Genomic DNA, 15,756 nt, shown 5'->3' with positions numbered 1-15,756 from the left:
ACATGATAGTTGGGGGGGTAGGGGAACAGCATAAACAAAGGTCCTGAGGCCAGAAAGCAAAGGGTGTGAACATTAAAACCAAACGAGACCTTGGAATTTACCAAACTAGCTCTCTCCCCACTTCCATGGGCACATGACTTTTTTCCATCCACATTTTCACTTTATCGAGACTGCCTCCCAATAAATAGATGGATTTTAATGTATCCTACTCCTCTTGGGGAGAAAAACATCATATGACTAAGAGATCAAACAAAAAATGACTTGCCTGGAATTCAAAAAAGTCCTCCGCAGGCGCATTCATGATGTTGCAAATCTGAAAGCCATGAGGAGGAGTAATAGAGCTGTGATTAGTCGCGATAGCATACCTAGTGAAGCCCTGCTTTCAGAAATGCTATGTCCTTGCCCAAGGCGTTCACATTCTTTTCATTAGGTAGACATGCCCAAGATGGCTTTGAATGATTAACTGAGGTTATTGGACAGAAAAGCTACCTGGACTAACATTAGTTCTTGCCATTTGCTTCCTCAGTCATTTCTAAGCTTTGAAAGAAATTAAGGCTACAATTTGTCATTGTTAACAGCTGCATAGTATTTCATTTGCTTGTCCCCCATTTGCTGAATGTTTGGGTGGTATCCCGTTTTTGTTACTATTAATATAAGTAATGCTACTCTAAGCATCTTTCAGTCCGTTACATTTGGGTTTGGTATTGTTTGTTTTGTTAAGGAAGGAGTTTTTTTCTGGGGGCATAAACCCCAAAGTAGAATGAGAAATAAAAGTGTTGTAGCTCTGGTTTTATATTGCCACATTCGTCTCCTAAAAATTGAACTAGTTAACCCTACCATATGGATGGGACGTACCTCACGCCTCCAGAGCCCTGCCCTTGGGGCCACCGTGTACAGTTGCATGGTGTGCACACTGCACAAAAGCACACCACTGAAGGTTGCCTGGGAGTTAAACTCCAGCTTGTTCTTGACTTGCAGAGAGATGCCCCTAGTCTTTTTCTTTTCACCCACTGAGAAGGCATGCTTTTTCCAAGTTCTCAAAAAGGCACCCAAAGGATTTGAAGTGACCCTGCCTGTCCCATTGGCCGTGACCATCATGTGGTCTCAGAGGGTGAGCTGTCTGTCTCTGCTCCTGTTCAAGAGCTGCTTACCTACTGCCGCATCCCTCTGGCCTCTCTTTGGACCATTTCCATCAGTTGCCGTTGTTCTCTCCTGACCCCTGACCTCTCTGAGGGCTCCTTCCCTCAGCCATGAGCTTGCTTGAGTCTCTCCCATCCTTGAACGTGAAATCTCTTCACCCAAACAAGGTCCCAGTAGCAACCCACCCAGGCTTTTTTCTCTTCTTTTCTTTTGTGATTCTCTACCTGCTTATCATCCATCCACCCCTCCGCAGACCCCACGCCAGCTTCCACCTCTGCCTCACCACCAAACCCGCTCTCATCAGGGCCGCCAGTGACCTAATTGCCAAACTCGATAGGGTTTTCAGTTCTTATGTCACTAGATCGCTTTTGCTGCTTGGCCGTCTCTCTCCTTGTTGAATCGCTTTACTTCCTCGGTTTCCATGACACCTACTCCCGCCTGGGTCTCCAGATACCTCCGAACCCTCCTTCTAGCCGTCACACGCTCCTCTTTAGTCTTTAAATGCTGGCACCCAACAGCATCCCACCCCAGGTCCCTCTCACTCTCCCTGGTGACTTCATCCACACACATGGTTTCCAGAACCATCTGGTCCTGATGTCTTTCAAGCCCCCTGTCTCCAGCTCTCCTCTCTCTCCACAGCTTCAGAGTCATCTCTTCAGCTGCCCATTGGACATTTGCTGCCTAAAAACGTCTCCGTGTCATCTTCTCTGAAACTGACCTTATCACCTCGCATCCAACCCTCTGGTCAGCATTGCTTATCCAGTCCAGAAGCCTGAGAGTAGCCCTGACCCTTCTCTCTCCCTCCCTCTCTGCCCATGATCACGAAGTCCTGCCAACTTTACCCTCCTGATATTAGATCTGAGCCCTGGTCTCCCTCTCTTCATCTTGTCTCTGTCAGACCTGCGTGCGTATTGAATGAGCAAATTTATTTACTGCGTGGCTCGTAGGCCCTCACTGGCTGTTGCTGCTAACGAGAGCCCTCCTCGCTGCCTGTGCCTTTCTTGAGATGCCCGTCTTCTCTTGCTTGTAAGGATGTGCTTTTTGTTCTGCCTCTTAATATCTTCAGATCTATCTTCCAGGGAGCTCTCAGAGTTATCTTGTTAAAATGGAAATTGACCGTGTCAATCTCTTGCTTAAAAACTCAGTGCCTATAGGTTGAAGTCCCATCCCGTGACCTGGCATCCAAGGCCACTGCTATCTGGCGCTTCTTTCCCTCACGAGGCTCGTCTGTTGAAGGCTTCCTATCTCAAACCTAATACTCCAGCCACACTCAACTGCATACACCTTGCTGTGCAAACCTCCAGGCCCGTGTTTGCTCACGTCGCTGCCTCCACCTGAATCGCCTTTCCTGCTCTTATCTGCCTAAGACCCTATTTATTTTAAAACTAAACTCAGACTGACACTCTAGGAAGAAAAGGCTGGTTTAGATGCCCCCTACCCTGTGCTCCTAGACTATACCCGGTATATCTCTATTGTGCCCTTATCACACTGGAGTAGAAGAATCTGTTTACAATATCTCCCCAGTTGATTACAAGCTTCAGAGCAGACACTGTATCTGATGCATCTGTCTTTCCATCCCCAGAGCCAACGGCAGTGTCTGGTACATTGAAAATGTTCAACAAGTAAACTTCTCGCTACAGGAGCAGTGTTGTGTGGCGTGTGCCTGGGGAAGGCTAAAGAGGGGTGACCGGGCTCAAATATGGGGTGATTTGCACCAAGCGTCAAGCGAACTGAGGAATGAGACTCAGGCTTTTAGAGACTCACTTCCCGCCGTGTTTCCTACTCTCTCGATCTGAAATCCTTTCACACTTCCAATGATTCAAGACCCTCCGCCTTCAAAGTTGCATTACTTACCAGGCCATTCTGGGCAACATAAGTGGGGAGACCACTTACTAAAGCCCAATGATCAGGAGGTGGGTTCCTGTAAAGGCCAAAGACAACTGGTAACTTTTGATATAGGGACAGTTGGCCTAAACCCTTGAATCTGGGTCTTGTCCCCCTTCTATTCTCTTGGGGGGGGTCCCAGTCCCTGCTTACATTCACTACGCCTCAATGACCCCCAAATCTTATCTAAGCATCTTACTATTCAAATTTAGACATGGAAAAAAGCCTGATGAATACAATATTTTATAAGTGCATGCTGAGTTTGACGATCCAAGAAAAAGGACAAGATTCATTCAGCATATTGTTATTGACTGCTGAGCAAAAAGAAGCACATCGTTTCCATTAATACTTATACGGAGAGAGGTAGCTTAATACCATCGAGAGAGAGAGAGAGAGAGAGAGAGAGAGAGAGAGAGAGATGAAACACATCTATGGTGAACTCCTACCACGTACCAAGCACTAAGCTGGGTGCTTTACATACTGATTTATCCCTCACGATAATATTACTATTTTTGATATTATTATCTTTTTAAAAACTTTTTTTAACATTTATTCATTTTTGAGAGACAGAGTGTAAGCAGGGGTGGGGCAGAGAGAGAGGGAGACACAGGACCTGAAGCAGGTTCCAGGCTCCAAGCTGTCAGCCCAGAGCCCAACGTGGGGTCAAACTCAAGAACCGTGAGATCACGACCTGAGGGGAAGTCGGATGCTCAACCGACCGAGCCACCCAGGGGCCCCAGTATTATTATCTTTTATTTATTGTAAGATTATGCTTGTTTGTTGTGAGAAAAAAAAATACAAACGTGGAGAAACACATTAAAATCTTCATGAATCATTCTGAAGTGAACATCCATAAAACCACACCCAGGTCAAGAACAACCTTGTCAGCACCTTGGAAGTCCCTGACCTGTCCCTGCCAATGGCAGCCCTCTCCCTGACTCCAAAGATAACCATTGTTCTGACATGATTAGTTACACTCTTGCTTTTCTGTAGAGTTTTACTACCTAAGTATGCTTTCTAGTAACCTCTAGTTTAATGCTGCCTGTTTTTCAGTTTCATGTGGCTGGAACCCTGCAGGGTCTGTTATTTCATTTGGTCTCTTTTTCATGTCGCTGTAATCCATTTGTTTTACCGACTCCAGTTTTTTCTTGTAAAACAATAGGACCAAGTATCCATTCAATGACGGATGGCACTTTCCCTCAGCTTAGGGTTAATGTGAACAATGATGTATGAACAGTCTGATGTGTATCTGCTCTCAGTTCTGTATGCTGTGTACCTAGGAGATAGAAATACTGAGTTATAAGATGTGCATGTCTTCAAGTTTACTAGACAAAGCCAAACTTTTCAGAAGTGGCTGTTTCTGGTATATACTCTAGAGGATACAGCAGTTTATTAGACTTTTCCTTTCTTCCATGTCTCTGTTGATACTTAGTATTTTCAAACATTAAAAAAAACATTCTCTTTGCGGGGTGAGGGTGGGGGGCGCCTGGAGGGCTCAGTTGGTTAAGTGCCCAACTCTTGGTTTCAGCTCAGGTCATGATATCATCGTTCGTGAGATAGAGCCCCGCGTTGGGATCTGCGCTGACAGTGTGGAGCCTGCTTGGGATTCTCTCTCTTCCTCTGTCTCTGCCCCTCCCCTGCTCACACACACACATGCTCTCTCTCCCTTTCTCTCAAAATAAATAAATAAAACTTAAAGAACATTTTTTTTTAATTCTCTTTAGAAAGCCAAGAAAGTTCTCTATGGAGATAATTATATCATGTTTCTCTTAAGGCAGCCAACTGTATTGATGGATGTTTCGAATGTTAAAAACCAACCCTGCCTTCCTGGATTAGACCCAATTGGGTCATGATATAGAATCCCTTGTAGTTATTATTTGCTTAAAATTGTATTTTATTTTTTTTATTTTTTTAAACATTTTTTTTTCAACGTTTATTTATTTTTGGGACAGAGAGAGACAGAGCATGAATGGGGGAGGCGCAGAGAGAGAGGGAGACACAGAATCGGTAGCAGGCTCCAGGCTCTGAGCCACCAGCCCAGAGCCTGACGCGGGGCTCGAACCCACGGACCGTGAGATCGTGACCTGGCTGAAGTCGGACGCTTAACCGACTGCGCCACCCAGGCGCCCCTGCTTAAAATTTTAAAAAGTAATTATTTTTTTATCGAAGTGTAGCTGACACACAAGATTCCATTAGTTTCAGGCATACAGCAGAGTGGTTTGACAACTGTATACGTTATACCCCGCTTACCACAAGTGTATCATCTGTCTACAGCACTATTGCAATACCATTAACTATATTCCCCATGCTGTACCTTTTATCCCTGTGGCTTATTCATTCCTTGGTTGCTAAAATTCGTTTAGGATATTTGCATCTATGTCCACAAGTGAGCTTAATCTGAATATTCCTTTTTTATGTAGCCCTTGCTGGGTTTTGTTGTCAAGTTTATATCAGCCACTTCTTTTTCTATTCTTCTGGATGATTTGCATGAGGATTGCATTCTTTCTTCCTTAAATATTTTGTAGAACTCACCCCTGAAGGCATCTGAGCCTGGAGTGTCTTTGTGGGAAGGTTTTGATTTATTTTACTGCTCTAAGACTATTACGGCTTTCTATTTCTTCTTGATTTGCATTTAGTAGGTTTTCCTTTTCCAGGGATTTGCCTGTCTCATCTAAATTTAAAGTATTTCTGGCAAATTATCCTCTTGTCTTTTTAATGTTTGCGTTACTGTGGTAATTCTCAGTTTAATTTCTGACACAACTCATTTGATGTTCTATTTTTCTTGTTCAGTCTTGCCAGAAATTTGTCAGTCACATGAATCTGTTCAAGGAACCAACTTTTGGCATTTGTTCATTATTTATCTTTTTATATTTTATTGATTTCTGGGCTTATCTTTATTCTTTGGGTTTGTTGTTAATTTCTTGAGATGTTGTGATAGACGGCTTCTGTCTGCCCCTCCAGCCCCCTCTCAAACCTGCTCTTCCTGTGCCACCTCTGGACTACATAGGGCCTTTGGCCTTCTAGCTTCTAGTTGAGTTTGGCCCAGTGGGGAGACCTGACCAAAGACTAGAGGAAGATAGAACAGTGAGGTCAGATTATTTATTTCCCTGGGCCCCCACTGGCAAGGTTGCTTTGGGCTTGCTCTGTTCCTTGACTAAAGGGCAATGCTTCTCTCAAGGTGGTCTGTTCTACGGGACCCCTTCTTTGTTCAAGTTCTAGAAAACTCTTTATGGGGCCAGGAGTGCTTGTAAAAACATCACTACTAGTACATTCTCTTGTGGTTTTCTTCATTGCACCCGCACCCCTGTAATTGCCCCTTTGTAAATAAGCCCTCCTTGGAATTATCCTAATTTGAACGTGACACCTACTATTTGTTGGGACGCTGACCTATACAGGTGGCTACATAATTCATTACTTTTTCAGCTTTTGTTCTTTTCTAACATGTATATTTAAAGCTGTAAATTTCCCTTTAAGCATGATTTCATTGCATCACATAGGTTTTGGCGTGTAGCGTCTTTGTTATTTTTCAGTTCAGAAGTTATACTAATTTCCACTGATTTATCCTTTTACCCGTGAGTTATTTGCAAGTGATTCCTTCTTTTCAGAAGGGTATTTCTAGCTTCCCTAGTTGCATATGAAGATTATTCTAATTGGCTTTTTGTTATTGGTTTCTAGAATATTTTTACTGTGACCGGGGGACATTCCATATATTATTTCAATCTTTTGAAATACATGAAGTTTACTTTGTGGCCCATTATATCACCAGTTATTGTAAATGTCACATGTATGCTTGAAAAGAATAAGTATCCTATCATGTGGGGGATGGGGTGCCATGTTTGTTCTCTCTTTCTCTCTAGATAGATAGATAGATAGACAGATCCATTAGATTAAGTTCAATTATGTTATTTGAATATTCTATATCTGTTTTAGTCTGATCCTCCTATCAATTAGCAAACATGGATTTGTCTATACATTCTTATATTTCTGTCAGCTTTGTTTTTTTTTTTTGAGGCCGTGTTATTAAGTGTATACAAATTAAGAATTATAATATCTTCCTGTAATAACCAGATGAATTAACCCCTTTATCATTAAGAAGTGACTACCTATATCTCTACTTATGCTCTGTGTCATAATGTCTAATTTTACCTGATATTAATAGAGTTGTATCAGCTTTTTCTATTAGCATTTGCATGGTATATATTTTTTTCATTCTTTTACTGTCAACCTCTCAGGATTCTTATCTTTTAGGTAGATCTCTTATAAACAGGATATATAGTATTTCTTCGTATCTAGAAAGCCAAACGTTCCTTGACAGACCATTTCTTACATGGAAACTGAGAAAGATAAAATGCTGCCACTTAATCTGAAACATAATGCAGTTTGAACTTGTAATTATTACTTTATTAATATCAACAGACCTCTTTTAGAATTCATTAATTAATTTATTTTTAGTGTTTATTTATTTTTGAGAGAAAGAGAGGGAGAGAAAGAACGAGATACTAACTCTTACACATCCCTTTGGAACTGGCCCCCTTCACTTCTTTTCACATTTCATTGTTGTGATAGACGGCTTCTGTCTGCCCCTCCAGCCCCCTCTCACACCTGCTCCTCCTGTGCCACCTCTGGACTACATAGGGCCTTTGGCCTTCTAGCTTCTAGTTGAGTAGGGGGAGGGGCAGAGAGCGAGGGGGACAGAGGATCTGAAGTGGGCTCTGGGCTGACAGTAGAGAGCCCGATGTGGGGCTCGAACTCATGAACTGTGAGATCATGACCTGAGACAAAGTTGGATGCTTAACCGACTGAGCCACCCAGGCGCCCCTCTTTTAGAATTTAGAAACAGATTTTTATATTCCACACCTTTTCTTATCTTTTTGTGCCATTCAAAACAACTTTTTGTTTCAGTGCTGTGTTATAGTATATACTCTCTTTTAGTTACTTTATATGGCAATTAAATTCAATATGGGTACAACCAACAGTGCACGTAACTCAGCTGAAGTCCCAGCAATATGAATGGTCATGGCCAAGTTCATGCATAGACAGTCAATAACAACTACATCATGACTGCCATCTGGCTGATAGCAATTATACAGTGTCATTGATTCTGTTTCAGAAACGTCAAAAAGTAGAAAACTATACATCTTAGAACCAATGAAATATGATAGATATCTCTCTTATCCAGATTGGCAATCTTTGTCATTCAACTGGGACATTTAACTGACTTATATTTAAAGTAATTATTGGTATATTTTGATTTAAATATTATCTTAATGTGCACTTTTTACTTTTTTTCCACCTGTTCTATGTTCTTTCTAAACCTTACTTTGTCTTCTTTTGGTTTGATTAGCCATTCACTTACTATTCAGTTTTCCCCTCTTAGTTTATTTTTTTTTTAATTTTTTTAATGTTTATTTATTTTTGAGACAGAGAGAGACAGAGAATGAACGGGGGAGGGTCAGAGAGAGGGAGACACAGAATCTGATACAGGCTCCAGGCTCTGAGCTGTCAGAACAGAGCCCGACGCGGGGCTCGAACTCACGGATCGCGAGATCATGACCTGAGCTGAAGTCGGCCGCTTAACCGACTGAGCCACCCAGGCACCCCTCCCCTCTCTTAGTTTAGATGGCACATACTTTGGCAGTCAGGATATTTGCAAGTATTCTGGCTCTCACTCCTGGGCACACAAGAGGGTTGCATTCTCTGTCTGCTTGAAGTTAGGTGTGGCTATACGCTAGCTTTGGCCAATGAAATGTGAAGGGGGCCACTTCCAAAGGGATGTTTAAGAGTTAGTATCTGTTTTGTCCTGTTCTAGCTTCCTTCTGGCAAGTTAGTCAACCTCCCAAGGTTCAAAATGGTGGCTGCTCTATCAGCTGTGGTCCCTGCCCGACTACAATCCATGCATGATACTCCACCAACCAACCTCACACCCACCAACCTCAATTTACATGTAGTGGGATGATAAACAAATTTTTACTGTTTATACAACTAAGGTCTTAAGGTTTTGTTATCATAACATAGCCTGGCCTATCTTGATACAAAAATTGTTATCAGAAACAGGGTGCTGCCATAACAAAGAACCTAAAATATGTGACTTAGCTTAGGTACTGGGTAGAAGGTAGCAAAGTGAATGTTTTCAAAAGCTAGAAGGATATGATGCTTGATGAACACTGGTACAACACGGGGGGAAGACTATGACCTGTGGTAACTTATAATACAGATAATGAGTTTAATAAACTTGTACCTCTAGAAAAGGAGTCAGAATACAGAGTGGTTAAAGAGTATGCATTTGAGGGGCACCTGGGTGGCTCAGTCAGTTAAGCATCCAACTCTTGGTTTTGGCTCAGGTCATGATCTCATGGTCTCATGAATTCAAGCTGTGTGTGGGACTCCACGCTGACAGTTCCCTCACAGTGCGGAACCTGCTTGGGGTTCTCTGACTCCTTCTCTCTCTGCCATTTATGCTCTCTCTGCCTCTCTCAAAATAAATAAATAAACTTAAAAAAAAAGAGTATGCATTTGATAAGGTTGAGACAACAACAGCAAAAGAAAGGGACAAGCTTAGGAAACAATCAGTTTTTATGCAAGGATGAGCAGGGAAAACCCAGAAACTCAAGACTTTGAAGCAGTCTCTCATCCCCAACCAGTCAAAGGTAAACCCAAGAACTGGGTTATCTGAGTGACAGGATTATTATAATTCAACCTAGTGACCAGGAGGGACTCCATTGTGACCTTTTGCACCCACTTGTTTAAGGGTTAAGGTGACCTACGGTAAATCCTATGGAGTCTGATTTTGATCGAAGATGTCTGTCATTCAGTGAGAAAGTGAGCCGGTTTCAAGACAGAACTGTGGGTCGTGCCTCTTAGCACACGGAGAGGATTCAAATGGATAACAAGGCAGCTAAGTTTTGATAGTGAACTACTGACCAAAAAAGTACAAGCTTTTACCTTTTCAAGGTTCTTGACTGTTAGAATCTTAAAACGGCCTTTGAGTCCTTACCACTTACAGGGAGGTGGAAGCCTTGCTCTCTGGGAGTTCTTTCCTTCTCATTATCCATTATCCTCCAAGGCCAGGCAAGAGAGGACAATAGAGAATAAACTTTCCTTGGGGACTGAGTTGCTTTCCTTACCAGCTTCTTGCCTTTGCCTCACCCTCCTGTATGGGCCCCAGATGTGCCTCCACAGAAAACCACTGGAAATCTCTGATCAGATCCCACAGTTGCATTCTGTAGACGGAGAACTGACGCCTGGGACTGGAACTACCAGAAGCTGATTCAAAACCCAGCCTCTTTTCCCAACCTGTGTGGTCTTTCCACTCTTCCACACCGTCTCCTTACTGTTCTACCTGTCTCTAACCAAGTGCATGGCCTTCTTGGGTTTGCTTTAGTGTTGGTCTTGGAATGAGTATCTATAGATATTGATAATGTGCCTACAATTCTATATGTTTTGAAGAAACTTACGGGATTACTTTGATGTCTTCTTTGCCATGCAGGATGTAGTCAATGACCTTGTAAAAGTTGATTTCCTAGGCAAAAGAGATAAAGAAATATATAACTTGACAGCCAGAGACAAAACTTCAGCTTGAGTGTGTCCATGAGACAAGGCTTGTTTTCAACCATATGCCCTGTGGTTTTCTAGAAACACCAGCCTGGCCCTCTAAGGGCGTAGCCCAGCTGCCCCTGAGCTCACTGTCCTCAGCTGACTCATGATTCAGCATGCTTAACCTTGGAACCAGTTCAGGGTGGCCAGGCAGGGGCTGGGATCTGGGAAAGAGGGATAGGAAGCGGTTCCAAAGGGAGCTGGGGGTTAAGTACAAGGACAAAGAGTGAAAGACTGCTTTCTGGAGTCCAGGGAGAGAGGGAGGTGGGAAGGAGACTCCTGTCTCAACTCAGCCATCCTTGCAGGGCTCAGCTCCATGGTCACGGCCCCCTTTTCTCCTTCACACCCATCACTCAGCTGCTGCTCTCTTTGCTGTGTCAGCTCTTCCAGACCTGTCTTCCCAATCTTGCTTCGTGCCCCCCAGCTCACTTTCCACCTCTTCCATCCCTCACACCTCCTTGCACCATGAGAACTCCCATTCTCTAAAGTAGGTGTGTTCAGTCACATGACTTCCTAACATGTAATGGGATATTGGCACATGGCTCCTTTCCCTTAGCGATCCAGGGAAAATTCCATCACCTTATTGGATCCTCTCAACACCCAGGTGTGATGGGAAGGTTAGAAACCATTTTACAAATGGGAAAACTGAGACCCAGAGAGAGGAAGGGACTTACTTATAGTAGACAGTGAGCCAGGACCAGAAGCTAAGCCTTGACTCCTATGCTCAGGACCCTTCCTGTGATGCCACTTAAACGTAACGTTATGTTAACCTAAAAGAGTGTTTTACTCTCTGCATCACTCTTACCCAGGGCAGGGCTATTCACAGTATAGCCCCTGGACTGGGACTGTCTGCAAACTATTTGATACCCTTCCATGCTAAGATAAAAACAGAAATTGAGAGTGTTTAGAAACTTTTATGGCAGTTTGACTGAGTGAAGTTAGGGCTGTTGACACGAATGAAAAGGGGGAGGGGATTTACATTTGATATGTCTTAAAAAATTTTTTTTTCTAGTTATACATCGTTATCACATTTTGAAAAGTATCGGTCCAAAATGGGTTGGAAATTAAAATAACAACAACAGTAACAACAAGTGTTCCTTGCCTGCAGTGCTTTGAGAAGTCCTGCTCTAGAGATTTCAATGGAGACACCTAAGCCCTATCTTGGTCTCCTGACTCAGAACCTCCACAAAGAGAAATTCCTGATCCAGGCAAGGGTGTCTGAATGTCCATTTGGTTGACAGGTGATCTTGACCTTCCTCAGGCTCCAGAGGGAGAGGCTCTGATCATGCCGATCAGCGGCTCCCAAAAAGGGTCACGTTCTGGTCTTGGGTCTACTGTGTGTGCTCTTGGGGGCTCAGTTTCCCCATCTGGAAAACTAACGGTGTGTGCTTCTTCCATTTGCCCTGATGGAAGCAGAGCTGGGCACCCGGAGATCCTGCATCTGTCTTTGTTCTCTCTCATGGCCTTTCCTGTACCTCTCCCCCATTACTCCCTGGCCACGGCAACCACTGTGGAAGTGGAGAGGGTCTAAAGACATTCAGACCGTTTTAAAACTGACACTAGATAATCGCCAAAGTTCTTCCCAACTGTGCTTCTAAGATTGTTGTTGGGTGGGTAGCCGTATCCCTCGTAGATTACAATGCACGTCTTCTTTGAACCAGCAATTCCACGTGTGGGAATGAATCCTACAGTTACACTTCTAAATGGGGGGCAAAACATCGTTTGCCCCATCTGGGGGCCTCAGCCAGACTGCTTTCCAAAGTCTGGACACAACATAATGTCATCATCAGGAGACTGGCTAACCAAATTGAGTGCCTGCATCCAGCAGATACGTCACCTGTCTCCAGAACAGTGTAGCTGTATCTGTGCTGATAGGGGAAGATCCCAAGCTGAGAAATGAAGGCACAAAACAGAATCATCCCATTTGTTGAGGATGGTGCTGGTGGTAGAATTCGAGGAGTATCTGGGTGTCCGTAGACATTCCTGGAACGACAGACTGCTCACACTGGCCAGCTCGGGGGAGGCTAGATTTCTGTGGCATATCCTTTTTTTTTTTTTTTCAACGTTTATTTATTTATTTTTTGGGACAGAGAGAGACAGAGCATGAACGGGGGAGGGGCAGAGAGAGAGGGAGACACAGAATCTGAAACAGGCTCCAGGCTCTGAGCCATCAGCCCAGAGCCTGACGTGGGGCTCGAACTCACGGACCGCGAGATCGTGACCTGGCTGAAGTCAGATGCTTAACCAACTGCGCCACCCAGGCGCCCCTGGCATATCCTTTTGTAATGTGTGAGCTTTTCATCAGCTCATGTGTTACTTTTTTTTTTTTTTTTTAAGTTTGCTTATGTATTTTGAGAGATAGAGTAAGAACAGGGAGGGGGCAGAGACAGAGGGAGAGAGACAGAATCCCAAGAAGGCTTCATGATGTCAATGGAGAGCTGATGCGGGGCTTGAACTCGTGAACCATGAGATCATGACCTGAGCTGAAATCAAGTCAGAGACTGAACCGACTGAGCCGCCCAGGCGCCCCTCATGTATTACTTTTTCAATAAATGCAAACAAATTGTGCTAAGGACATTTTTTAAAGTGAAGTTGTACCCTGGAGGCAGTTCCTGAAAGCAAAGATGGCCGCCTTATCTACTGAGACTTTGGTGTAGCTAAATGTCCCCTGTGAGGAAAAGGAAGTCAACTTCTATGACCTTCTCAACCTTCCTCAGGTCTTTGTTTTAAGCCATCTGTTCTCGGGTGTGGGCTGCTTCCTGCTCACAGAGGCAAGCTGTGGGCTCCCTGGGCCGCCCAGGCTGTCCTATCCATGGATCTCCACAAGGCTCCTTCAGAAAGGGTAGAAATGGACTTTTTTTCTAAAGCCCACGGAAGAATCAATTTGCTTTCACAGAAAGCAACAAAAAGATCAGTGTGCTTTAGGTAAATAGAGCTGTTTTCACGCACTGGAGCTCAGCTGAGTTGCCTTCAAGCAACATATTCATGTTAAGAATTCACCAGCCGTTGGAAAGTCAAAACTGAGCCGTCAATGAGCACTTTTGTTACCTACCACCTGAGCAGCGAAGGCTTTAACACAAGGGTCTTTGAGAGAGCCACAAATACAGCCATAGCAAAATTATCCTGCATGGAAATATACCAGTTTTTAAATGAGTGCTATTTTTTTTGTTTTTTCCATGAAGGCTAACTAGCCTGTATATGTTTTTAATAATGAAAACACACACGTACAACATTTTACTTTTAAAAGGAGATGAAGTGAGGTGTAGCTGCTGTTGGCGATCTTTAGACCTGTGACTTGGGGAGGCTAATTGGTCAAAGTCCAGACAACAGTTGTATTTCTCAGGTGAATGTGGCAGAGAAAGTGTGAGGGCGTCACGGCGTTACGAGGTGAGAGGGAATGCTAAAAAGCATGGCTGTAATGAGTTACCAGGAAGAAAAGCACCCTGCGTTTGAATTCGGGCAAATGAAGTGACCCTTCCTGACTTCAATCTCTTCAACCATGAAATGGGGATAATGATACTTCCTTTATAAACTTGTTGAGAAGAGTAAATAACATACTCCAGGTAAAGTATCCTGCAGATAATAAGATTCAACCCAGGTAGCCATGATGATTGGATGCCTAGTGTATGTCAGTGTTTGATTTGCTTTAGCCACCATGGTCCTGCTGGCCATTTGGATCATCCAGGCATTACAGATGAGGAAGGTGAGGCTTAGAGAGGTTGCCCAAGGCCACGCAACTATCTGGTGGAACAGGGGTCTGAACTCAGGCTTGTTCTTTCCAAGCCCAATCTTTCTAGAAGATTTACTTTGGGCCAGTCTTGTCATGTTGTTTCTGTGCCCCAGTTCAGGCCTATGTGTGTCCCCTCACTAGCTGTGTCCTAGACCTGGAACTGACTATGGAGATGAGTTTAGTGACAGTACCTCATAGATGGGAAAATCGAGGACCCAAAGGATTTTTTGACCGAGTTCGCCCTACAGGTTACCAACCAACCAAAACCATAGTTCTTTGCCTTCTGACCTTTTCCATCACAACCTAATACCTTGTACTCTTACAAGGACTGAGCCCCTGCTACCTGAGATGTAGGAGGGTTTTGGGAAAGGAAAGTCTTAGCCATAAGTGTGCTGGTCACTTCCGTGAAACCAAAACTTCTTGAATTGATCAAGAAGTTGATCAATTGACTGAAGAATTGACTGAAGTTGGTGGTGTCTGAAAGCTAGGGTGATCACTATTCCAGTTCCTCCACTTCTAAATTTCCAGAAGATACAAGTCCAGCTCAGGTGACTTGGAGATAAAGCTCAGGGGTGACATGTCAATCGTGCCAACACGAAGAGCTGAGCTTAAAAAGAAAACGGTCCCCGAGTTATTTTCTGACAGCAGCACATGATGCAATGCTTGAAGACTCAGTCTTCCCAAATGAAATCATGCCATTGTGTGGGTGGAAGAGGAGTTTGACACAGAACAACAGCAGGTTGAAAGGTTATTTTGGATGAAGCAGGGCAGATGATGTAGATGTCCAGGGGGCACTCTTTTCTGGTGTGTTGGGGAAGCTCATAGGCAAGGGTGTTAATTTCAAATTCCTGGAGTTTGCATGAAAACTAAATAAAGTCTATCATTCACACACGTGCACACACACATACACACACACGTGGGTGCATGCGTACACGCACATTTTAATTTGGGGTAGGATTAGTGTTGGCTGGGTGGGATCAGGCCTCCTAACAGAAACTGATACACCATTTCAGACAGGCTAAAAGATCCTGTGGGACGAGCATGAGACTAAAACTCAATTCAGGGCCTGACTCTGCTGCTTACTTATCCCATGTGGCCTCAGCTAAGGTCATCCTGTCTTTCTATAGGTTCTGCAGGCTGTGTGAGTGACAAATCTGGTTGCCCTGCCTCATCTCGTCCTCCCCACATACATCATATCAGCTTCTCTCTGTTTATGCCAAATTATGGAAAGAGCCCAAATGTCCTTCAACAGGTGAATGGATAAAGATGTGGTATATATATATATATGTGTGTGTGTGTGTGTGTGTGTGTGTGTGTGTGTATGTATATGTATATACGTGTGTATATTTACATACAATGGAATATTACTTGGTGATCAACAAGAATGAAATCTTGCCATTTGCACCCAC

At 43.7% G+C, this 15,756-nt stretch overlaps 1 protein-coding gene across 1 annotated transcript in view; it reads right to left on the bottom strand.

Annotated features, from left to right (window-relative positions):
* The window catches only part of PDE6A (phosphodiesterase 6A), a 63,235-nt gene that overhangs the window by 30,895 nt on the left and 16,584 nt on the right, over positions 1-15,756 (bottom strand). The window contains exons 6-8 of the mRNA XM_047863026.1: positions 10,479-10,543; positions 2,995-3,061; positions 266-313 (exon numbers count right to left, since the gene is read on the bottom strand). Of these exons, the coding sequence (XP_047718982.1) occupies positions 266-313; positions 2,995-3,061; positions 10,479-10,543 (180 nt within the window). The remainder of the gene's footprint in view (positions 1-265; positions 314-2,994; positions 3,062-10,478; positions 10,544-15,756) is intronic.

Source organism: Prionailurus viverrinus, chromosome A1 (genome assembly GCF_022837055.1).
Source record: "Prionailurus viverrinus isolate Anna chromosome A1, UM_Priviv_1.0, whole genome shotgun sequence".
In the NCBI taxonomy this organism is placed as follows: domain Eukaryota; kingdom Metazoa; phylum Chordata; class Mammalia; order Carnivora; family Felidae; genus Prionailurus; species Prionailurus viverrinus.
This window is presented reverse-complemented; position numbering and strand designations above follow the sequence as displayed.